We start from the raw sequence: 26283 nt of genomic DNA, 5'->3' as shown, positions 1-26283 counted from the left end.
TTTATACTTTTTAGCAGTGTCACACCCATGTACTTGCGATTATTGAAGGAGACAGGAGTGAAAAGAGTTAGTGAAGAGACAAGAGTTCATCAAAAATTGCTCAAGTGAATAATTGTTGGTATGTTTAGGTACTTGTTATTAGAGACTTGTTTACCGTTTAAATAAGGATTTTGTGAAATGTGTGAAGTTACACCATATAATAATGGTAAGCGTACCCACAAAGCGTGGTATATCAGTTATATACCACAGAGTGGCGCTTTTGATCTCAACCACAGTTGTAGTATATATATATTACTTGTATTACTCATCATAATCATTTATAAATGCCAAGTTGTTGATGACTGTTATTATGCATTAGTATTTAGTTGTTTGAGGAGGTGGTCTTTTGAAGCTTCTGCATCTGTTCATGTTACATTGTTTACAGTTGCATCATTATTCAGTTGCTTTTATAAATACTTTTCAGCACAAGTGCTGCACTACAAATATGCACCTAGATATGCCATGAACGTGCCCTGCCTTCTACATTATAATGGTACAAAGATCGGAATAGCTACAAATCAATCAATCTCTGTTTGACTCTGATATTAGGATGGTTCTTCTTAAATCTTGAGCCTATTACTTTTGAACAAAAAAGTGCTATGATGTCAGTTGATATAACCATAAATATGCGAAATTGGATTATATGAACTGATGTCAGGCTGAATCTGTCTGTGCGATCACTTCATTACCTTGACAGAGTGAGCAGTTCTTTCATCAAAGTGAGCAAATTTTTTCTCCATGCCAGGCATGCTTTGTTGTAAAGCTGGATATCAAAATTAATGTACAGTGTACTATAAAAAATACTTGCCCTAACATTGGAGTTGTGTCTTAATGGATGGCCTAATAAAGGCACAATAGCTTTGGAAGAAACAACTATTGCCTGATAGTTGATTAAAAACATTAAACGAATGTCTGTCAGTTACAGCCAAGGTGTGATTCTATACTTGAAGCATTATACCAGTATGCATGTGTGTACTATTCAATTAATATGCACACCTTTGTGATATACTTAGACATATCAAGGTGCATATTAATGCACACTCTAGTAGTGATGTGGTAATTATACTGCTGAAATCTGTACAAGCTGATAGCTCCCGGCACAAACCTTTACATATAGTTGCTTATGTAATGGAAATACAAAACTTTCTAACGTATATACACTAGCTAGTCATGCACTAACAATAGTATAGTCCCATGCTAATGGTGTGAGGTTACTTGGTACACACTACACAAGTGAGTTCTTTATCACTACAAGGAATGAAATGGTTGCAATGTGCTTCAACTGTGTAGAAGAATTTCCCATGAGTATTAGATCCACTACCTGGTATCATCTCTAAACTTTTGTTAATGCAGGTAAATTGTGTGGCTGCTTTGTGACCGTGGTATCCAGCCATAAGATACCCATAGTACTCAGTATTCCATCCTGGAGGACACGCATAATGAGAAGGGATCATTATCTTGTTAGTACGTCCATAAGCCTGGCAGAGTGCACAAGGAACATTTTGATCTAAGCTGTAGTCAAGTGCAGGATTGTGTGTCTGATACTCAGTTCCAACTAGTTGCACCCAATTCTGATAACCTGATTAGGACTTCAAATATTGCGGGTTGGGAGGTAAACATAGTGGATCAACTGCAGCCCCATAGTGGTCAAACCATGATCCAGCTGCAACTCCAGAATAGATGGTATCTACTCCATAGGGACAAGTATAATTACCCCATCTAACATAGGTGACTACACCAGGTTGACAGTTACACTGTTTGTTATCAGCAACAACAGGTGGTTTAGTAGGCTTTTGTGTAGTCCGTCTAATGGTCCTGATATTTGATCTAACCATGATCTTTGATTCCAACTGTTGTAGTTTAGCAAGTAGGTAAGAAACTAGTAGAGAATTCATATCTTCATCAGTAACCTCCACAGCATCAGTGAGGAAGATGACAGCAAGTGACATCAGAAGAAAGACTGTAATTCTCATAGTTCACGTAGTTTTGACTATATAAAGAAATGAGTATGATTATTTTGCAAGCATAGATTCAGCTATTTCTATATCTATAACTGTTACATATACATACATACATAGATGTGCCCACTTGTATCAAACTTTTCAAGATACATGCACATACCTTTTTCTCACTCTCTTTAAAGTGCACCTGCTGGTAGCAGAGTCTCTGTCAGTAGAACTGTTTAGTAGTCAACTGTGTATACAAAGCTCACTACCTCCTTTTATATTAGTTTTCAGGTGGTTTAAACACAGTTATGGTTTCTTATCTGATGTGTTGTACAGGTATATGGTTTGAGATCATAACTTGTGACTTCATGATTGACTATAAGTTTGGCTTCATCGTGGTGGTATACTTGTGTAGTGGCCGGTAGTCTACACCACAATCGAAGCCATCTGCACGTTAGTGTCGATACACTTACGTTCAGCCTCTCAGTAGCACCTTGTCATTGCTCTTACGACGTTATCCACAATTGAAATTCACATGGTCTCATATAAATACACTCGCGAAACATTCCTGCAGTTTCCCACACTTGCAGGTGATTTCCCCAAGTGGAATACATTAGTTGTAACATGGGCACTTGTGATTTGCCTGAAATATACGCACTCTCATGGGGGTGCAGCCTGAGTGCGAGTGCATATATTTCAGACAAATCATTTATACCCATGTTACAACTACTACATACGTATAAACAATAATAGTTGGCTTTATAAAGTACACAAGTAGAAGGAAAATTTAGGAATTTTAAGTTGGATTAGGTAAAGTAGTGAAGCAAGGGAATAGCTTAAAAGTAGTGGAACAAAGAAATTACCTGCATGTACCTGCAGATATACTATTTAATCCTAATTCAGTCATAGTTATAGACTCAGTTATCCTTAGTGGCAAGCCGGACGTGTGAGTGGTTTTGATTGAGCTCTGGCTAACCTGCAAATAGCTGGATGGGGCTGTACGGTTCTGTACTGTTGGACAAAGATCTGTACTGTAAGTCCTGGTTCTGAGTGGTGAATAACCCTTAATTCAGCCTAATCGTTTTGTACACATATCTCTTTCCTACGAAAATTCCCTGTTGAGATACAGTACAAATCTCCTAATATCTGATACCAAGAGTAAATAATAAAATTAAGAGAGAGTGTCTAGCTTCAGTACCACAGGTCTTTCTGGATATTATAGTAAATTCACGCTTTAAGTGCTGATTGAGTGAGCTAACACCTTAGGAGGTGGTGACCTAGAATAGCCTCTTGAAAGAAGCCAAAGCATATTAACATCCTTCCTTAGAGGCCTGTGAACTTGTGGCTCTCATTTTTGATGAACCATGCTAGAGTTAGACACTCTCCTCTTTTATCATTCACTCTTGCTGATACCTTTTCTACTTATCTTATTCTATCACTGACTTCTGTTGCCCATGTATTCACTAAGTGCCTCAGTGAATTTAGCAAGGGATTCAATTCATGACATCTCCAGCTTGGTACAAAAATATGGCGACTGATTCATCTCCATGGTTTTGAACAGATTGCCACTACTGTGCTATTTGGTTCAGACTTGCTTTTAGCAATCTGTATGACACTTGAAGCAATTACGTGTATGTGGTCGAGAACAAAAATCTTCAAAGCGAGCAACTAGTAAGATGGAGTATTTGCTCTTCTATCGCTGAAAAATATCATCTTCATTGAGAGTATAGATAAGGCTGTGTAGGTACATATGTAGGCTGTGTAACAGGAAGGACAAGATAAAGACAAAGAAAAGCAACTTGGTTTTTTTGCTTGCAAGAGAATGATGGATATACATGCAAAGGCTAACACCTTGTTTTTCATGCTGCTGTATTGTTGCTGGAAGTATCACTATACTGCATGTATCTTCAAATTCATCACACAGAAATTTTGTACATGTGACTACTTTCAAAAACCTTAGGAATTTATTTATTATTTTATACATTTGTTATTACTGAGCAGTCAGCACAACTATAGTTAACCCAATGTGTTGCTATGTGCCGTGAGTTAGACTTCAGTCATATTTGCTCTTAGGAGCAGCTCTACGCTGTACAGACTCCAGTAAGTTGATATTCTTGCTGATATGTGGGGACCACATGGAGAGTTGTATGTCAATAGCGTCAGTGTAGCCATACATAGCACGACACTAGCATAGTGAGGCTTTCTGAACAATTTTCTCTGACAATGATCTGTCCAGTTTAATTAAGAGTGTGAATGGTGTATTTTACTATCCATCCTTATCAAAGGCGATCTGGCAAGTTTGTTTTGTGTGGTGTATGTATACAGTAATAGTTCATTCTAAAGATTTACTGTACTAGTGCTATTATGTCATCACTAGTTCAACTGCTCATCAACTAAATGTTATTTTACATATTTGGTTATTATACGTATTTATAATGTCATTGTGTATCATGATCGTGTATCATGATGTCATTCCAGCATTTGCTAGTCCCTTCAACTATTCTACTTATGCTACTATTAATTGAAATGCAAGATTTTAAATGACAAATCATTAAAACATTAAAAAAAGAAAAGAAAACTGATCAATGATGATGATACATACATAGTTATAATAATGACTCAATACTACAGTGAGATACACGCTGATATAGTCCCATACTGATGGTGTGAGTTACTTGGTACACACTACACAAGTGAGTTCTTTATCACTACAAGGAATGAAATGGTTGCAATGTGCTTCAACTGTGTAGAAGAGAGAACCATCAGTATTAGCTCCACTACCTGGTATCATCTCTAAACTTTTGTCTATGCAGGTAAATTGTGTAGCTGCTTTGTGGTCATAATATCCAGCCATAAGATAGCCATAGTACTCAGTATTCCATCCTGGAGGACACTCAAAACGAGAAGGGATCATTATCTTGTTAGTACGTCCGTAAGCCTGGCAGAGTGCACAAGGAACATTACGATCATGACCATGGTCAAGCGGTGTGCCTCCTGTTTGATATTCAGCTCCATATAGTTGTACCCAATTCTGATACCCAGACTGTGACTTCAGATATTGTGGATTAGGAGGTAAACACAGTGGATCAACTGCAGCTCCTTCATGTCCATAAGCTGATCCAGCTACAACTCCAGAATAGATGGTATCTGCTCCAAAGGGACAAGTTGAATTACCCCATCTAACATAGGTGACTACACCAGGTTGACAGTTACACTGTTTGTTATCAGCAACAACAGGTGGTTTAGTAGGCTTTTGTGTAGTCTGTCTAGTGGTCCTGATATTTGGTCTAACCATGATCTTTGATTCCAATTGTTGTAGTTTAGCAAGTAGGTAAGAGACTAGTGGAGAATTGATATCTTCATCAGTGACCTCTGCAGCATCAGTGAGGAAGATGACAGCAAGTGACATCAGAAGAAAGACTACAATTCTCATAGTTCACGTAGTTTTGACTGTATAAAGAAACGAGTATGAGTAAGGAACAAGAATAGATTCAGCTAACTATTTCTGTATCTATAACTGTTACATATACATGCATACATAGATGTGTCCACTTGTATCAAACTTTTCAAGATACATACACATACCTTTTTCTTGCTCCCTTTAAACTGCACCTGCTGGCAGCAGAATCTCTGTCAGTAGAACGTAGTCAACTGTGTATACAAGGCTCACTGCCTCCTTTTATACTACTAGAACTGAGGTGGTTTAACACAGTTATGGTTTCTGACTGACATATTGTACACAAGTGAAATTTGCTGAGATAAGGTTTACTGGATAATGACATTACAACTTGTGACTTAATGATTGACTTTGTTGACACAATTGTTTGGCCTCATCATAATGTATGTGGTATACTTGTTTAGTAACTAGTATTACAGTTTTAATTGATACATGTAATTTGAATTCCATGTCTACCTGCATAATGCATGTGTTTGAATTCAAACCGCCAGTGTTCCTTTCTCAGCCAATGCATGTGTAGAGTATGCTTGATACATTATTAATTAACTGAATTGATTCTAAATAGAGTTGTACCGATAATGGGATTGGTGATCGGTAACAGCTGATAAATTGGCTATTTTCCTAGAATTGGTAATCAGTGTTTCTGCACACAAAACAACCGATAGTAATTAATGTGCGCATGTGCATTACAAATTATCCATGTTTGACACATTGTTCAATATGGCCAACAAATTGTCAAGAAAGCGGTCTCCTATTTGGGATTATTTTACCGTAGCAGAGGACACAAAGTTTGTGGTTTGTAACAAATGTGATAAATCTGTGTCTCGTGGTGGAAATTCTACAAAAGTGACACTACATCAAATCTTGTGAACCACCTCAAGTCTCTACATAAAGAATTATACAAGGAATACAAGATAAGCACAAGAAATATCTTGAAGAGGAACGAGCAAAGAAGCCTACTATTTGAGATAGAAGATAAACTGCATCAACGATGTTCGAGCTCAGCGAATTCATCTATTTATTGTTAAGATGATAGCTCCTGACGTGCAACCCTTTTCTGTGGTTGGAGATACAGGATTTATTCGGCTGGTTAAGCACTGGAGCCTAGATGTACTGTCCCTAATAGGAAATACCTCATCGAGAAAGTCTTCCCTACGGTTCATTATGATGTGATGTCTAAAGTGAGGGAAAAATAGAAAATGTGGACTACTTTAGTTTCACAACAGATGCATGTGCTGGTACTGCATCATTGCTTAGTCTTACTGCCCACTGGCTAATGGATGATTTTACTAGAATATCTGCTGTTTTACATGTACAACCATTAGAGGATTCCCACACTGGTGAGTATTTGGGTGGGCTATATAAGAAAATATTAGAAGGGCGGGGCACTAGTGATGAAAAGGTTCATTTAGTGCGTTGAGATAATGCAGCTAATATGGCTAAAGCAATGCGAGAAGCTTCACTTTGTTCTTTTGGGTGCTTTGCACACTCACTGCAATTAGTTGTGGAGAATGGCAATTTATCACAGCAGTCTGTAACTGATTTTCTTGCTATATTACGTATGTAGAAAAATAATTGGACATTTTAAGCACTCAGTAGTCGCTTATGATCGATTGAGGTCCATACAAGAGCGTCTAGGTGTTCCTCAGCACCGTTAACAACAGGATGTACGGACTAGATAGAACTCGTCATTACACATGGTAAAATCTATTTCTGAACAAAAAATGGCTTTGGCAGCATACTAAACTGAATCAGACTTGCCTGCTTTGAATACTTGACAGCTTGAGCTTGCAGAGAAGATGATAGCTGCCCTGTCACCTATTGATCAAATAACTAACTCGATTTCCTCCTCTAGTGCTTCTGTATCTGTTATCATACCATTTGTAAGAATGTTGGACAAAATCCTGAAAAAGCACTGTGATGATTTAGGCATTAGAATAATGAAGAATACAGTGCTGGCATCATTGACCCATAGATTTAAAGATGTAGAGCTGAACATTCCTTTGGTGATAGCATGTTTACTTGACCCTTGTTTTAAAGATAGATATTTCAGCAGCGTAAGTCAACAGGCTGGAGCTAGAAAGATGCTAATAGAAAAGATGGAAGAAGAGAAGGCTAGGTCAGATACTGAAACAATACATGAACCGCCATCAAAGCGTGCAAATAGAGAGACCACCGAACTTTGGCAAAGCTTTAATGAAATATTAGAAGAGAGTGGAGCATCATGCAGCTGTAGGTCTGAGCAATGATAACAGTGTCGTAGAGCAATACTTGTCAGAGCCCTTGCTTGATTTTTGTTCAAACAACTGCCTTACCTGGTGGAGTAGTAATAAATCTAGATTCCCACTACTGGCCAAGATGGCTCGACGCTTCCTAACACCACCACCTACCTCAGTACCATCAGAATGAGTTTTTTCTGGGGCTAGTAACATTTATGATGAAAAACGTAGTCGTCTAAACCCTGAAAAGGCCAAAATATGTTTGTTCATCAAAAACAACTTTAACTTGTAAGCAGTAGGTATTTGTGTATTTTTTGTAATTACTGTTGCTTATTGCTTACAAGTCACAGAGTAACTCTTATCACTTAATCATGACCATGTACAAGAGTTGACACATTTTTTATAACTTTGTACAATGTTAATTATAAACAACTCACTGTCATCATTGTGTGTCTTCAGAGTATCTGTAGAGATTTTATAACTTGACAGTCGGTATCGGCTTGCCATATCGGCTTGTAAGGTGATTAAATACATCGGGTATCAGTAGAAGCCAAAAAGTCTGTATCGGTACAACTCTAGTTTTAAATAGTATACACATCGGTGTGATTATAATAGGCTTAAGGAAATCAGTAATTTTACAAGCTACGCACATATTACTATTAGAATAAGAATCTAAAAAGATTGTCATCACCTGAAGTGCAATTTAATCCTTTCTTTAGCCATTCTGGACCATGTTTATTACTAATTATACAGATTTTTCGGTACTTTTGGTGGCATCTGATCCAGTGGAACTTTCTACTAACTGACAGTCACAAAAAAGATCATCACCATTTAATTCCTACTTTAACAATAGTTATAAAACTTAGGCTTTTTAAATTACACAAATAGAAGGAAAACTTAGTTGGAGTAGGGATCGAAGAAAAAAGTAGTGAGTTGCCTGGACCTGCAGAAATACTAGTAAACATTTAATCCCTAATTTAGTCATGGTTATACATAGACTGATCATGAGCACTAGTGTAGTCGCAGATATAGACAACCTTTCTTGTTTCATTGCTTTTTAGCTATTCCTTGTTTCACTACTGTTTTTTCTTTGATCGCTAATCCAACTCAAAATTCCAATTTTTCCTTCCACTTATTTGTTATATTTACAACATAATTATGACCAATGAACCCAAGCATACCACATCAAAAAAAAAGAATGGCACCAGGTATGCTTAAATTAATTTTGCACCTGAATGGGCACCCCAACAATTAATAAGTGAAATGGTTTGTTTTCAGCTATGTTCTACCCATTACACATTATTGCAAATGAAGAATAGCACGTGAAGTGTCTCTGCAATCAATCCAGTTGCTATGGCATATGGAAAGTACAGGCAGTACCACCCACAGGGAAACGGTGTCATGTAACACAAATCAACACCTTGCATGTCAGTGAAAACTGAAAAGTACTGGGACACAAAGGTGGACAAATCTAGGTATGATGTGTGAATTGTCATACTGTGGTATGCCAAAAGGCACCTGTCAAGCCAAAGCGACATCTATCAGTGAAAAAATCGGACCCGTAGCCTTAGCCATTATCAATTTATGTTTGTCCGAAGGCATTAGTAAGTCAGTCAGTCAGTTAGCAGAAAATTCCACTATATTGTTTTTGTTTTGTAACAACTTATTGGAAGTATTTTGACAATATTATGTAATTATATTATCCCTAAACATGCCTTCAGCGCAATCCAAAAAGTTTCTGATAAGCTGCTATGAATTTTTATTTTTTTGGCTAAGCAAGTCTCATCCTCTTCATAGAATATCCAGGTCTAATCCAGTTTGGATTGCATGTTTTGTATTGATTGTGCTCAATTGTGTTTGACATTGTACGATGGTGTACAAGTGTAATAGGCTCCTTGTAGTCATTTGTTGGAGGTTTGATTTCGAAAAGGATGCAACAAGCCACAATGTAGCCCTTTCCTTGGATGGAACTTATCAGCTATGCTTTGTTGTAAAAGGAAAGCTTATGTGGTCAGCACTAGTCGAAAGAATGTAACTAGAAGACCTAAAGTATACGGGAAGGTTCCTATAATTTCTCGAACAGTGAAAAGTATTTGGCATTGTCTTTTACATGCTGTCTAAAAATGTAGTTTAAAATCTAATGCAACAAATCTTAGTACGTATTTAGTTTCACCTCATAGATGGCCTTTGATATAATGTAGGGCTAACTGCTGCCACCATAATGTTGTGCTTAATGTAAGCCTCTGTTTTATTTTAAATGGGTCACATACAGATCCCATCAGGATTACTACTCTGGGTCACAGTGTTATCAGCGGTTTAGCTCTGGTACGTATTTACCTATGAGGTAAAAATATATAGTTATTCTACCACTGGAACCATTAAAAGTTTTTCAGATAGATGGTATGTCAGTGCGGAGTTAGTATACTGTTAATCGACAATACAGTATGATATGTTTGATGTCAGTAAAACACCTGATGTACTGTATGTATGTAACTGTTGTCCACTTCAAGTTTACAGCTTCCAAATCAGTTGTCAACCCATACAACTAAGAAATAAATACACGTTAAGTTTACACAACTACAGACATGAACATGTGCAAGTGCACATGTACATAGGATATGTCCGAACATTGTTTTGTGCATAACCTTGCACAAGCTTACATCCTTTTCACCATTCATGACATAGTATGTTTGTATGTATATACTGTAGATCTACAGCATATGAATAAGTTGAATATGTAATAAAAAACATGCAGTATATGTACACACTGCAATGATATGAACTACAAGTGTACAGCATGAAAAATGCCTTGTCAAATGTGTACCCTATAGCTATGCTTTGTATGTTATTTAGTACACACTACACATGTTAGTTCTTTATCACTACAAGGATGATAATAATTACAACCAGCTTCAACTGTATAAAACTGATGACCTCCATTATTAGTTGCTCCACTTCCTGGTATCACTCCTAAACTCTTATCTATACAAGTGAATTGTGTAGCACCTTTGAAACTAGTTTGATGTCCAGCCATAAGATAACCGTAGTACTCACGAGTCCAGTTAGGAGGACACTCATAACGAGAAGGGATCATTATCTTGTCAGTACGTCCATAAGCCTGGCAGAGTGCACAAGGAACATTAATTACGATCATTAATGTGGTTGAGTGGGCTACTAGCATGTGTTTTATATTCTGCTCCATATAGTACATGGAAACTCTGATGACCAGCTTGGAATTGTAAGTATTGGGGAGTTGGTGGTAAACACAGTGGATTAACTGCAGCTCCTTGATAGTCATACCATGATCCAGCTACAACCCCAGAGTAGATGGTATCTGCTCCATAGGGACAAGTAGAATTACCCCATCTAACATAGGTGACTACACCAGGTTGACAGTTGCATTGCTTGTTGTTGTCAGCAACAACAGGTGGTTTAGTAGGCTTTTGTGTAGTCTGTCTAGCGGTCCTGATATTTGGTCTAACCATGATATTTGATTCCAATTGTTGTAGTTTAGCAAGTAGGTAAGAGACTAGTGGAGAATTGATATCTTCATCAGTCACCTCCACAGCATTAGTGAAGAAGATGACAGCAAATACGAAAATAACAGGTATTATTCTCATGCTATTATCTGTCAGTAAAACATGTTTATAGTAAGGATGTACTGGTATATTGTCTGAATTTTACATAATATGAACCACATATACATACATATATACAAACTATCAAGCATCTACAAGCTACATATATAGATGAACACCTGCTCTACTAACATACATACATGTACCTTATCAAAACTGAAATATGTATGTATCAATATGTCTAAACTGCAGTATAATATATAGCTAACTCTGACTGCACTGCACAGTACTGGTACATGTACTGCTGTTTTTATACCTAAGATTCAACACAATTGAGGTTTTGAATGATTGTTTTGTTTTGTATGTGGTGTGGGTATCCTAAAACTAGATCAACATACTCTGACCATTAATGTGATCAAAAGTTTTTGGTTGCAACAATAGTAATATAATTTGATGTGGCTGTGGTGTGCATATGGTCTTTAATTTTATTGTGTAGTATGAATATGTAAATGTAATTACTAAGGGGAATACCAGACTGTATGATGGACTTATATGCTACAACAATAGTATAGAATTGTTTGACTTTATTACATTGCCATTTTTTTCTTGAGCTAAAGAGAGACTTTATACTGTATAGCCAGAAATTTTTAAGGGAAAAAAACTTGTGTGAATTTTGCGAGTAATGACAGCTTTGTGGAAATATAATTGTGAAATGTTTGAGGATGTATGTACACATAGCTATTACCTAAGACATTTTCTAGGCTTTCATAAATTTAAAAAAATACCAAAATAATATTTTACATAATTTCGCAAAAGTTTCATCCCTTGAAAATTTCCGACTATAGAGTACTAAAACATATCTATGCACAAATCTATGAGCTACCAATCTTGTGGTGGTCAACTATCATGATCATAGAAAGAAGCTTTCTGGTTATTAAGTCATCCCCCAACAATGTTATACACACATGTATGTGTATGGTAGATGTTTACAGTAATATTGAATCAGATGCAAGACATGGCAGATGTCAACCACTCATGGTTTTATTTAGTTATCTATGTACAATAAAGTCTTTCCAGGCCATCCTGAATGTTTTTCTTTTGTCATTTGGACACTTTTTCAGAGAAAATACATGCTGGCCTGCTATATATGTATGCTGACATAGACTTTTTTAGTGTAATTAATTTCAAATACAGCACCTGTAACACATCATTAGGAAATAAAGGGTGCACTTCTTTCTTGGAGTGTTGCTATAGTAACGGTGATTTACCTACTGTTACATATTGTGATGTAACCACATTGGATAATACTGGATGTCAATGTTACATTTGTGCCAAGCAGTCTTTTATCTGGCTTCTGTATGGGTAACTATGCTATTGTAAGTAGCTAGTGTCTTCTCATGTATTCCCAATCAATGCAACTGAAAAAAATTCTAATAAACATATGTTGTTTTCACACGTGACGACAGTGAACGTAGGAATACAGTACTTAGAAAGTGTGAACTGCAGAAAATATACCGCTTGCAAGAACTTCTCCAGAGCATTACCTGTATAGCAGAGTAACTGGAAAGAGGAGCCCCATCTGATAGTTCAGGTGGCGAGTTATATCCAAGCTACATTTTCTACCCGTACTTTTGTATGGGATTTTACAATAGTCTCATTCACCATCACAAATTCTCAGACACGCTGCTAATCCACCTACATTGATCATTTTTTGTTCAGATAATAAAATGCACATATCCTCTATTCCTCTATGTGTGTTCTGGGGTATTATTACATGTTCTGTGAGCATAAGACTGTATAGTATATGTGTAGTTCACACTTTCTCTGCTATGTTTCTTAATCACTGTATGGTAATGAATGCTCATTATGACTTTAATATTCTATTCACCTAAGCAATTATTGAACTACCTCCAAACCAACACTATGAGTTTATTACAGAATACCTTCTCTTATGTACCCACCTGCCTTCATGACCACTACTGTGTATAAACAAGTACACGAAAAAATTTGGAATTTTCAACTAGAGTAGGGACCATAGCACATCGATAAAAAGTACTGAAACAAGTCCATGATATTAAATCACAGTAAAACAATAAGAAGTGTTATATCCCTAATGTGCTCAAGATACCATAACAGAAATGCACAGTAGGGATATAATACTTCTTATTGTTTTACTGTGATTTAATATCATGGACTACTCCAACTTGTTTCAGTACTTTCTATCGATGTGCTATGGTCCCTACTCTAGTTGAAAATTCCAAATTTTTTTGTGTACTTGTTTGTTAACTTTTTTTGTAAATAATTTTATCCACGCATACCGCATCTGAAATGGCGCCACGCGCCCCAGCTATATCAATTATCGTCTGAAAAGTGAAGTATCCATTACGCTTCGCTGTTGGCTATGTTCAGCCCATTACACAGCAATACGAATCAAGAACTGCTTGAAAAGTGCCTTTGCAATCAAAATAGCCAGTATGAAAAATACGGACGATTTCTGTTTTGAAGGGAAGCCATCACGTGCTCGTGCCAAATCGACACCTTTCCCTGTCAGCAAAGATGAATGGAACGCAAAGGAGGACACTGGTAAGTCCATGAAGAATGCGTTGTACGTACTGCGGTATGCCAAAAGGCACCTGTCGGGCCGAAGCAACGTCGAACAGTGAAAAAATCTAGCCCGTAGCCTTACCCGTTATCGAGTTACGCTTGTCTGAAGGCATCAGTCAGTTACTTACTTACTTACTCAGTCGGTAGAAAATTCCGTCGAATAAAATTTTTTTTTTAATTCCGTAGCAACTTGTTGAAAGCAGTTCGAGTCAATCTGAAAGCTTGTTTGGGCTTAATTTTACCTCACCAATACTGCCTCATCGTCGTCAGGGAAAACTAAGGCTGGTTTTTGGGTGATTTTATTTCGTGGGCCACGCCTACTACTTTGTGGTCCCTACTATACAGTTACTATCGTACTGTATGATAATAGTTTCACTTTACACAGTAATAATTTACACACACAATGGGTTATCTGCCTAATTTTCTGGAATTAAATTTACAATTCAAGTAACACTTTTTAATAAAATATACATACATCTGTAGTATAGTGATGATTAAAGTTGCTTTGTACTGTGTTTAGTGTATACACATAATATGATAATGTGCATTATCACAATGACACAATGACAATGATTGTAGCACAAGTAGCTACAGTACAATGCTTGTTTACTGTTAGAAGTACTGTTGAACAATATTCATAGCTATTTGGGAAATGGTTTTGATTTGTCCTTGTTGGTCACGTTGTTGGTGAGAAAGCTAACTCAGTTAGCTTGTGTACTCTATTTGTAACAGCTGGCACTGGCCATAAATACCTCCTCTGAATATCCCCAGCTTTGTTCAAAACAGATGTGTGTCTCATTTCTTCATACTTCTATGTATTCCACACCATTGGAACAATACAGCTTGTATGTGACTGATGTCTCTTTACAGATATTGATCCTAAAATAAAGGACACTACACTGGAACATGTTCACATTGGTAAGTAGCAGCATTCACACTAGAGGTACGTAAGTATGTGAATATTTCTTGGAAATGAGTACACATTATTTCATAATGTTGTCAAAGGCTCACCTATGAACTAGTGTATTTAAGACACACAGCTTTTACAATATCTATTACTATTGTTTGTACACTACACTGTAGATGCTGTACCAGTACAGCTGGCTAAACAGCCAACCAATGGGATTACCTACTTCAGAGCCGTAGCAAGTATCACTTCACTACCTGATGAACTGAAGATTTATGTGCCGCTTTTCTGTAATGTCTTAACACAGTAAGTCTAGATATGTAGTAACACCAGATTATTATAGTTCTTAGCATTGACAGTTAAGACCATTGAAAGTGTTTGTGTTTAGTAATATCTCTATCTTCAGGGCACAATAATTATATGTAATGGAATGCTGTTGAGGTTAAGCACACAACTGACCTGATCATCAAGGTGTCCATTTTTCAAAAGTACCCTGTTTTAGTTCTGAAAGTAGTAGCCTTCAACTAGAGTCTTTATGATCAATGGTCTATACAGATGATTATGTTTATCATTTCAACACTTGGGGGATTTTAACTTGATTATTACAGAGACAGCCTCTGTACATGTGTCTGTGTAAACATCATACAGACTTCACAGAGTGGCATGATTTAGACACTTGTGTGGTATCACATGTTTACCAGTATGTGTACACTATAGGATGGGAGCAGGTGATCTAGATCACAGGCAGTTTGCCCAGCAGGTTGATCTGTACACTGGAGGTCTCAACCTGTCCCCACACATTTGTTCCCACCACTCCAATGAACTGGGCTATGAACAGGTATTACTAATGTACAATATCTGTTGGATTTTCTGTTGTTTGTGTCACACCAAAATACTATCACCTCTTAACTATCAGTCATAGAGTAAAGAGCCTGTATTTTGAGATCTGTTACATTTTGTGACCAACAAGTTTAGTACAATGAAAACTTTACAAGCTACAGTGTACATATTTTATACCATTGTATGCAGTGGAATCCCTTTCATGGCTCTAAGGTCTTCTCAATAGAAAAGTGTTCTGATTTCAGGTGTTAAATGTAGATTATGTACATATGCTAATATTAATGAACCATAGTGAAGTGCCCTGGTGATCAAAATGTCCACCTTTCCAAGGTGTCATCCACTGTTTTAAAACAAGCTACATGGCTGAATTAGGAGTACCAAATGTCTGAACAATCAAGTACCAATGCTATTAGTGTTGCATAGCTAGTTGCATCATACAAGGTTTCACTACGCATGTTTTGTTACAGGGTATTATATTCAGCTCTTACTGTCTGGACAGACACATTTCTCACATGTTCTCACTGTGGCATGATGTGTTTCTGAAGTATGTATAGTAGTATTCAGCCTATACATGAGTGTATTTGAATGTTGCTGTGTTTGTATATCCACACAGAAACAGCCAAGCTGTGAAAATAAATGGTGCGAAAGCCTGAGTGAAAAAATCAAAGGTGGCGGCCAAGAAACAGCTGCGATGATGGAAGTTGTGAAATCAAATTATCTTTGATTTCACAACTTTTTTCACCCAGGCTCACATCATGTTGCATAGCTTAGCTGTTTTTGTGTGTATTTCACTTCCTTTTTGTACTTTATAAGGCCCCAAAGCCAGCCTGTGACTGACTTTGAGGTTTGGTTTTACTCACATTTCTTCTTATCTATACAGACACAATGATGATTAGTAAAGGCAGAATTAAATGTGTTTTGGTGCAAATTTTAGTGCAATGTTAATATTATTGTAATACTCTAATAGAGTTCACATGTTTAAAGGACTTCTAGTAGAATATACATAGAACGTTTTAGTACTATTGGTAGATCTATGAAGTTATTATTTAAATTAGAATTTTCATTTATAAAGCAGAACAATTAAGTGAGGTAATCAGCCAAAATATAAGCGGTTCAGTGGTCACGGATGTGGGTGTTAGGTATGGAGGTCCCTCCCTGGTTCAAATCAATGTATGCAAAAATATAACAAAGCTCCCCCTGCCCACTCTCCATGACTTAGAAAAGCAAAGAAATTAAATCGAAACTTTGAACACCCACATCTCACAAATAGCTGGTGCAAATTTAATCAAATATGCTGTGTGGCCTACCAAACAGCTATAATACAAAAAAAAAAATGATGTGCTTTGATAAAGGGACCATGGAGCTATTCATACATGAAAATGCTGTTGTCTTTGTTCCTGTTGTTATACTCACAGTGTTGCACGCCGGCTTTCTTGGCTGCATAACACACTACTGTGTGCCTTTGTGTATTCTGTTTCATAGTGTTAATTTAAGAACAATAGTAGTATTGTAAACTCTTGGTGTTCACACACACACGCACGCACGCACGCACGCACACACACACACACGTCCACACTCACGCGCATGCATGCACGCACACGCACACACGGACGCACATACATTTAACAAATCACATATGCACCAACTACTTATCTATGTTATAGTCCAGACCTACAAGACTTGGAGAGACTACAAACACTTGTTAAGATGACAGCCAACAACATGGCTCTTAGTGTGGCTGATAATGGTCACAGATTTGCAATAAGTTCATCATCTAGTCCCCTAACACCTACCAGTGTGTTGGGTGAAATGTTCAGTGGAATGCAACAGGTATCATATAGTAACACTTTGAGTGTAAGATTAATTTACAGATTGTAAATACATACATTCAGTGCATACATTGATTGCAGGGCTCGCCTAATGCACAACATTTTATAGAATGTGTGTTTTTGTTCTCATTAGTATAAAGGATAAATTTAATTGTATTCTCCTCCATTTGGCTTGTACCATACATCACATCTACATGTATACATCTTAACAATTGTGATAGACACTCTCCTGGCACTCACACAAACAATACATTTGTAACACAGGCTAGCACTAAAGGATTAATACAGTTATATCTGTTTTCAGTGGTCCAGTTGAGTGCATGTAATTTAGTGGTACATTACTGACAGTATAGCATGTGTTTAACTTGATGTACTCTTTCGTGTAAATGACTGTCTGTTCAGGTGAAATTTTTGAAAGATCTTTCAGAGAAAGAAGACTGGAGTGATGTCTGTGCTAAAATGACATCAATTGCAGCTCATGTACTTGTGGACACTCAGTTCAGGTACTAATACTGTACTAAAGGGAATTTCTTTTATGTAAAGAAATTTGTATGTTATATGGCTGTTGCCTTACTCAGTAGGCCATAGCCATTGTCTAGAACAAGCAAAATTTACTTACATCCATCCACTTTATAAAATATTTTTATTCGGTATTCTTCATGAGCTACACACATCTGTTGTAAACATTTAGTTAGTATGACAAAATTCACAAACACAACTGTCATTCTTCTAGATGTGCTCTCAATGCTACTGCTGATGGTATTGAGGTAGCCACAAATGCAATGGATGGCTTCCTGTCCTCTGTCACTGGTGGGATGGACTGTCTACCATCTTATGTTGAGGTGAATGATTGTTCTATTAGAGTGTTATTGGATGTTATATCAGAATATGTGACCGAATTTGACAAAATAATGCTTCCACACACAACACACTTTACTCCTACATTGCTTCAAAATCATAATAGTGGATGTGTGTGGAAGTCTTGTTTTCTCAAATTCAGTCACATATCTATTGTTGTTTTTTACATGTTAACAAGTCACTCTATTGAAATGTATTGTACTGAATGTTCTGTTAGGTGTTTTAACTTTCTAATGATAAACCATATTAAAATGCCATATATCTAATAATCAAGACATGTGAATTTTTCTTATTAGAATGAGAACTTCATCCCTACCAGTCACAAGTGTCACTATCAACTTCCATTCCCAGTAAACTATTGTAGTTCTTCAGTAAAAAGTGTTCACTACACACATCATGATCATGCCAGGTAGTTACACATCATTTATGGTCAGTAGATCAACATATCACACTACTGAATGGTAGGAAACTTTGGCAATAAGGAACTTTGGCAAAATCTGATTGGCGAAAAAATTTTGGTGAATGGTCATACTTCATCACTTGTCACTACACATTGCATATAGACGACGATAACTGGACATGTACTTTGGAGGGGAATGTTTGATGAATTAGGGGACAATTTGCCAAATTCTTCAATGTTTTGTACTTCCAAAGTGTTCTACTATACAGTACACACACTATATAAGATTTCACTTTTAGTTCATTGCTTTTTCTTTGTGTTGTTAGTACAGAGTAACACTGTCTTCCATATCTAATTACATAAGTACATATTTGTTGTATTTAATGCTCACTGATATCTTTCATTTTATAGTTTGAGTATTTTAGCAAGACTGATGACAAACAAATATCTCATCAAAGAAATCAGGTACAGTGTGTAGTGTAAGAACCTTAGAAGAGGTGAAATGGTGAACACATCTGTAATTTAATTGTGTTATAGCAGACAATAGTTAAAACTACAGTACCTATTATATTTTTGAGCAATACTCCTATTCCCTACAAGTACTAGTATATTAAAAATTATAAATTTAAAAATAAAGTAGGAATCCAAACGATAAAAAGTAGTGAAACAAGAGAAGAACAATGGTAGCTATTACAGCATAGCTCGGTGGGAAATCCCTACTTTGGCATGACATAAATTTGTGTTCAATGCCAAAGTATGAATTTCCCACCGAGCTATGCTGTAATAGCTAACATCGTTCTTCTCTTGTTTCACTACTTTTTATCGTTTGGATTCCTACTTTATTTTTAAATTTATAATTTTTAATATTCTGGTTTGTTTAGTTTTTTGTTAAGGCATACAGCTAGCTATAGCATGTGACTGTTCTATTAGGGTGACTGCTGTATTAGAGTATCTCGAGACAGCTTGCAAAATGTGCGCTTGCCAAAAAAGGGGGCGTGGTTTTGATCGATTATAGAGTATGACGAGTCAGCCTTCCAAATTGAAGGTGTGTGGTCACTGAAATACAGCTAGTGTAAAAAAGGTGTGTCATCGTGGTTTCAATTGATAGATCAATAATGCGCAGAATGAAGAATGGGCATGATCTTGTGACCTATCGTGAAGCTATCTAGTACCAGTACCTCTGTACAGTACCCGCCGTCGTAGATTATATCAGTAAGGAATATAATCTATTCCTCCGTACAGTACAGTAGCGTAGTCTAAGTGTCTTATATAATCTTGTGGTGTCTATTATGCTGTTTAAAGAAAGTGTTGATACGGAAAATTAACGCCTTGATATGGTTTCATTGGATGAAGAAGAAGACAAGCAGCCTGATTGAAGATAAAAGAAAAGACAAGGCGCAGAGGGCACACACTCGTCGGAACCCCAAAAAGCACATCCCACTGGTGAGTTTGTTATTGTTGCGTAAAATGGTGGCCGTGCGCTGCTTTTGTTTGGACTCTAGGCTTGCTACTGTGGTCAGTGAGTGAGGCAGTGAGGCTAAAATTCGAGTTTTGGCGATTTTTTTTTTTATTTATATCCGGCCACCTGTAAGCGTTTTGTTGTATTTAATGCAGTTTTATGTACTATATGGACTAGTACTATTCCGTAAAGGTCATAAGATATCTGTAGAATGATTTTTAAAGGTGGAATTTTTGGCGGCGCGCGAAAATTTTACCTGGATTCCTATTTAAACGGTACGACCGTACCGTTTGGTAAGGAAAATTAGGAATTTTAAGTTTGATTAGGGATCATAGAAAAAAAAGGTTGGGAAACAAGGAGGTCACCTATACCTACAAATATACTAGTAATCATTTAATCTCTAATTCGGTGTATACCCAAGACTGAATTAGGGATTAAATGTTCACTAGTATATCTGCAGGTGTGGGCAACCTCCCTTGTTTCCCTACTTTTTTCTGTGATCCCTAAAATTGCTACTTTTTCGTTATACTTGTTTTGAGTTGTTTGTTTACCTTTTTTGTAAAATTGTTATGACTGGTAAACCTATGCATCCACATCAAGAATATATAGATGGTACCAGAGTCAAAGTTTTCATCTGAACACGCGCCCCAGTATTAAATTACTGACTTGACAGTAGTGCTGTGAACCTGCAGAATTTACTAAAACTGGTTACCGTATAATGGAAATTTTTTGATGGATAATTTTTTTTTGCGAAATGTTGCAAAATCCAATTTAAATTCACGAAAGTATAGAAAACAGATTTGGTAATGTGTATAAACCTGAAACATTTCACGATTATATTTTCACAAAAGCATCATTACTCGTGAAATTCACAACAGTTTCGTCCCTCAAAAATTTCTGATATGGCATTGGAAGTTGAATAATTGGATATTGATTTATTGTCTATATAAGCAGACACAACAGTGCTCAACATACCTGTTGGAAGCCTTTGGGTGATACCAAAGTGACCACCAACATCCTGCCTTACAATAACAGTTATTACAATCACATGCTTTGAGGTTATGTTATAATGTTAACACTTGTCAGGGTTAATTTATGGTTTACCAAGAGGGTGGGCAAAACCAGTTTAAAGGCTCCTTAACCAATAATCGGCTTGACCTATATAGACGATACCAGTTAATAACCAGTTTTTCCATACCAGTTCACAACACTACTCAAAAGTGTAGTGGTCATTACGCTTCACTTTCACCTATGTTCAGCCTGTTACACAGAGCTATAAACAAAGAACAGTAGGAGAAGCACCTCTGCAATCAATCCAGTCACCATGAAAAATACAGACGATTCGGGTGCCTCAACTATCAATTACTAACTCAAAAGTGAAGTGTTCAATACGCTTTGTTTTCAATCCATTAAACAGCATTAATCCTTTAATTACCACAGTATTACAAACAATAAACAGCATCAAAAGTGCCTCTGCAATCATTCCAGTCACCACGGAAAGTATGGACGATTCCCATTTACAAACGTAGGGAAGCCATGCATTGTGCCACTATGAATCGGCTAGTGCTGAGCAATAGTAGAAAATTAACACCATTATAGATTACTGTTTTCTTCCAAGTGCATTAATTAGGTAATTACTTTTGGGACAGCCAATATTTCTTCAAGTTTTATTACACCCTTGCAGCCAAACTTGTCCATGATAAAGCAAGCCAAGTAGTTGTAAAACAGCTAAGCCAGCTTCTCAAGCAGCCTTTTTAGTGGAATTCTGGACTCTTTCAAAGCAATTGACTAATTGCGTGGGCAGGCGGTAAATCTACACAGCTTGTTCGAGGATCCAACACTTCATGAAATTTCGTACGCTCCCAGCAGCAGAAATCAGAAATCAAGCCTCTAACCTCCGTGTTTCTCTGTAAATTTTCTGTAAACTATAAATCAGCCTAGAAATCAGAAATCACAGTAGAAATCTGGAAATCTTGTACGCTCTTTCTGAAGTGTTGGTTCCCTCAAGCTTGTCATAGCCTTGCAACTAAACATTTCATGAATAAGCAAGCCTAAAGAGTTACAAAACTGTTAAATAAACTTGGCAACAATGTTCTAGTAATCTTACAGCAATGTCGCGATAGTAAACTGCGATTATCGTAACACAATAATGATTTTTTGATCGTGAGTACTGAAATATCGCTCAGCTCTAGAATCAGCACCTTGGGTTGTCAGCTAGAGGAAATGGGACACAAAGGAGGACATAAGTAAGTCCATGATGCATGTATTTTATGTACTGCAGTATGCCAAAAGGCACATCTCAGGAAGAAGTGATGTCAAATAGTAAAAAAATCAAGCCCGTAACCTTAGCTGTTATCAAATTATGCTTGTCTGAAGACAATAGGGAGGGAAGCAGGCAGGCAGGCAGGCAGGCAGTAGAAAATTCCATTGAATTATTTTTTTTTTAAATTTTGTAACAATCTATTGGGTATGCCTGTTAGGATCACAGAGGTTTGGGTCTTTTTGGCCAAAAAATCACCAAAAACCAGCTTCACAATACCATCCTGGTGCCTTGGCAGTATTGGTTAGGTATAACCAAGTCCAGTACTACCATTCTGTATGATTATGCTCCAACAGCGCTCTTAAGAAAGTGTAGATTCTGACTGTTTTATTAGAATCTTAATACACCTTTGAACATTCTATTAGAATACCGTATATCAATTAAATTTGGCGGTGAACTAAATTTGGCGAATTGGCGATTCGTCACTAATCCGCCAAATTTAAATTTCGTCAATATATATATATATATTTTTTTTAAACTCGTTGATGATTTTTTTTTCACATAAACAAACACATTAAACAAACCTTGGGCCAAGCAGTTGTTGAAGTAGGTCTTTTTACAAACCTTCGTGGATACTGCTGAAACTGGTAAATTAACGTGTTTCCACGCATGCAAATGGGTGTGGCTTACTGACTAGACTAAAAATCATACTCGATTAGTGGGCGTGGCCCCATGTAAGCTTGCAGACAGCAGCAGACATGAATTCGTGTGCATCCATTGATAAATGGGCGAGTATGCCTACAGACAGCAAATAATCCTGCAAGTGGGTGCGGCTACGAAAGAAATTGGAGCAGTACAACATGGCGTCAAAACGAGCCAGTACAGCATCGTACTTACGTCATTCGCCAATTTTTCAGTGAGAGCATTTCGCCAAATTAAAATTTCGCCAACTACAATTTTATAGCAAATCGCCAAATATTAGCTTCGCCAATATTTGTTGTCATACGGTATTTCATTATACGGTGATTGTTCTATTAGAGTATCTTGATCTTCAGTGGCTTTTTTGGTTGGTACTAACCACCACTTAAATATAATAGCTACCACTACCACTCAACAGCTATAACTCCGTGTATGCAATGTGTGTATAGTAGTATTTCTGACTCTTTACTATGTAAACACGTACAGTACATGCTTACAAGTGTATTTGTATGTTATCCTGTTTATTTTATTTTACTTGTTTCCTCTTCTTTTAGGGAAAAAGGTGGTGCATATGGTGCAGGAGCTAAAAGTTCAGCTGGCGTGTTTTCATTCTTCTCTTATCGGTATGACTTCAAGCTAAAATTGATTTGACTTGCTACAAGTAATTGTGTTTCTAGGGACCCTAATTCTGTGGAAACATTCAAGTCATTTGAGAACTGTATAGACTGGGCCATCAATGGTAACTTCAGTGATCAAGATGTTGATGAAGCTAAGCTGGGAGTCTTCTCTCAGGTGTGTGTCCTGACATTGCTATTTTTTTTAAAGAAAACATATCGTATTAACTTGGTTAGATACCACACCTTCAATAGTAGCACATTTGAGTGATGCCACAAACAATTTTGAAAGTAAAGGCTTAAACGTTTTCAAACAATGAAAAGTGTCAAGTTTGAATAGTCGCTGCGTCAATGTTTTGAACTAAGATAATAAAAGCAACCAAGTAAATATGGTAGTTTAGCTATAGGCGTAATAAAATTTCCACAAAAATATTTTGAAAGCTACGTAAGGGTCAGTGCATGAAGTTTGCTTATTAAGGACTAATTTTTGTGAATCTGGTAAAAAATTATTCTTTCAAAATTTTACATAGTTTGCTATAAATTTAATTTAATATTTGTACCTACCGCTTGCACCTTTACTTACAAAGTTTGCCCCTTCCTAATGTTACTATTTATCTTTTTGACAGTACTATAGTAGTCAAAGCTTCAACTGGTGCATACTGTATGTATATACATACCGTATATGACCGTATAGAAGCCCGGACGTTTATTTCCTATAAATCATTTTTGACCCGGCGTTTAAACAAGACCGGCGTTAATTTGGACCCGGGCGTTTATTTCTTACTAGCCACTCGTTGAGAATGACAGGTGCCAGTACAAGTACCTACGGAATACAAAATCCATAGCCCATCACGTCCATAAACCCATTTGGACTCCTCTGCTGGGTGAAACATTGGAAGTCGGGCGGAAAGATGACAATGACCACGATAAATACGCTATGGCCATCACCAGAAGAGAACGCATAGTCGAACAAGACAAGACATCATAACACTGGTGACGAGACATCACTGTATAGTTAGCAGCTGACACGAGTTTAGAACCCCTTTCAGTGCATATCATTAGCACCCTGGCATTTAAATGAGCCCCGGCGTTTATTATGACAGTCCCCTAGCTGTACCCGGCGTATATTTGAGCCCCTGCGTGTATTTGAGCCCGGCTTAATACGGTCATATACGGTACATAGAGAACTATTCTATGTATTGACATAAAGGTGAAATGATGGAGTACATATTTATCATTAATACGTGTTTCTGTTTAAGTCGTACTGTTTGTTAAATACCAGGTTGATTCCCCAGTCAGTCCTGGTAACAAGGGTTTAACATTGTTTTTACAAGGAATATCAGATGAACTACGACAACAGCACCGTGATCAAATGTTTGCTGTAACCAAAAAATCTGTGATGGAAGTTGCAGCAAGGTCGGTTGTCATGCTTCTTTATAATATATGTACAATCCACACAAAAACAGCCAAGCTGTGAAAAAATGGGGCCTTTAAATACTTGGGTGAAAAAAAGTTGTGAAATCAAAGGTGGCGGCCAAGAAATGGTTGCAATGATGTTAATGCTAATAAATTCTAACAATACACACACAACTGTTATTAAATTTTTTTAGCATTAACATCATTGCAGCCATTTCATGGCTGCCACCTTTGATTTCAAAACTTTTTTCACCCAAGCTTTTAAAGGCCACACCATTTTTTCACAGCTTGGCTGTTTTTGTGTGGACTTCACTTTTTTTTGTACTTTATGTACAATTTGTTATGTGTGCATCTAATCATTATGTGATATGTATATAAAATGTTGTACATGACAAAATACTGGTACCATTTTATACTAGTTGTGTGTGCTATGTAGATACCTCGGTGATAGTAAAGATTCAATGTCTTCAGCAATAATTGGTCCAGAGAACAACAACCTCATCACTGAAAATGGATGGACTATTCACAATAGTAACTAGGAGTGATAGTGTTTCTTTACCAGCTTTGTGGTGTATTAATAATTATGATGCAATTTATACTTACAAGTGTAAATGTACTGCATAGCTCTGTTTAGTTAAAATAACATGCCTTGGACCACTGTAGCAGGTGTACAGTCAGCAAATTTGCTGTACTAAGAACTTCAGGAATCCATAATATCAAGAGTTAATAATAGTGGAGGGAGAGTGTCTAACACTGCATAGGCCTGTAAAAAATGATCCTGAGAAATTCAAAGGGATTCCTTCAGATGTGTAAAATGTTCACACAGGCAGAACAAGGTAATGTGATGATTGCACACTGAGAGAACAAAGAAATGTGATGATTGAAACAATCTTCACCTATGGAGAATACTACAAATTACAGAGTTTTACAGAAAGAATCCCTTTGAATTTCTCAGGATCATTTTTTACAGGCCTATGCAGTGTTAGACACTCTCCCTCCACTATTATTAACTCTTGATAATATGCTGTGTATATAATGATATTGACAAGAGTAATACTCACGTCAATGTCACTTTGTTTTATTACATAGCGGGGGTGGATCCAAGGAAGGGTGTACCATGACAAGGGTAGCTATATCATTCAGGGAGTCTGAAGGCAC

The 26283-nt window shown here is 36.9% G+C and overlaps 2 protein-coding genes across 4 annotated transcripts in view; one reads left to right on the top strand and one right to left on the bottom strand.

The window, feature by feature from the left end:
• The window catches only part of LOC136257513 (presequence protease, mitochondrial-like), a 129047-nt gene extending 103326 nt beyond the window's left edge, over nt 1–25721 (top strand). The window contains exons 19-31 of one of the 3 annotated variants that reach the window (XM_066050732.1): nt 14714–14761; nt 14927–15056; nt 15468–15588; nt 16058–16134; nt 17255–17420; nt 17822–17922; nt 18153–18261; nt 18574–18686; nt 19089–19142; nt 23650–23718; nt 23773–23887; nt 24992–25125; nt 25562–25721. In XM_066050732.1, coding sequence (XP_065906804.1) covers nt 14714–14761; nt 14927–15056; nt 15468–15588; nt 16058–16134; nt 17255–17420; nt 17822–17922; nt 18153–18261; nt 18574–18686; nt 19089–19142; nt 23650–23718; nt 23773–23887; nt 24992–25125; nt 25562–25664 — 1340 coding nt within the window. In that variant the 3' untranslated portion in view covers nt 25665–25721. The remainder of the gene's footprint in view (nt 1–14713; nt 14762–14926; nt 15057–15467; nt 15589–16057; nt 16135–17254; nt 17421–17821; nt 17923–18152; nt 18262–18573; nt 18687–19088; nt 19143–23649; nt 23719–23772; nt 23888–24991; nt 25126–25561) is intronic. The other 2 variants (XM_066050734.1, XM_066050733.1) reach the window with 2 other exon arrangements.
• LOC136258519 (uncharacterized) lies at nt 4548–5632 on the bottom strand. The gene is made up of 2 exons (XM_066051835.1): nt 5571–5632; nt 4548–5435 (listed from the first exon to the last, which is right to left on the bottom strand). The coding sequence occupies exon 2, from the start codon at nt 5416–5418 to the stop codon at nt 4657–4659; it is 762 nt and encodes a 253-aa protein (XP_065907907.1). The 5' UTR covers nt 5419–5435; nt 5571–5632; the 3' UTR covers nt 4548–4656.
• Nucleotides 25722–26283: the final 562 nt, after the last annotated feature.

Source organism: Dysidea avara, chromosome 6, assembly GCF_963678975.1.
Source record: "Dysidea avara chromosome 6, odDysAvar1.4, whole genome shotgun sequence".
Taxonomy (NCBI): Eukaryota; Metazoa; Porifera; class Demospongiae; order Dictyoceratida; family Dysideidae; genus Dysidea; species Dysidea avara.
The sequence above is the reverse complement of the archived record's forward strand: the minus strand, read 5'-3'. Positions and strand labels throughout refer to the sequence as shown.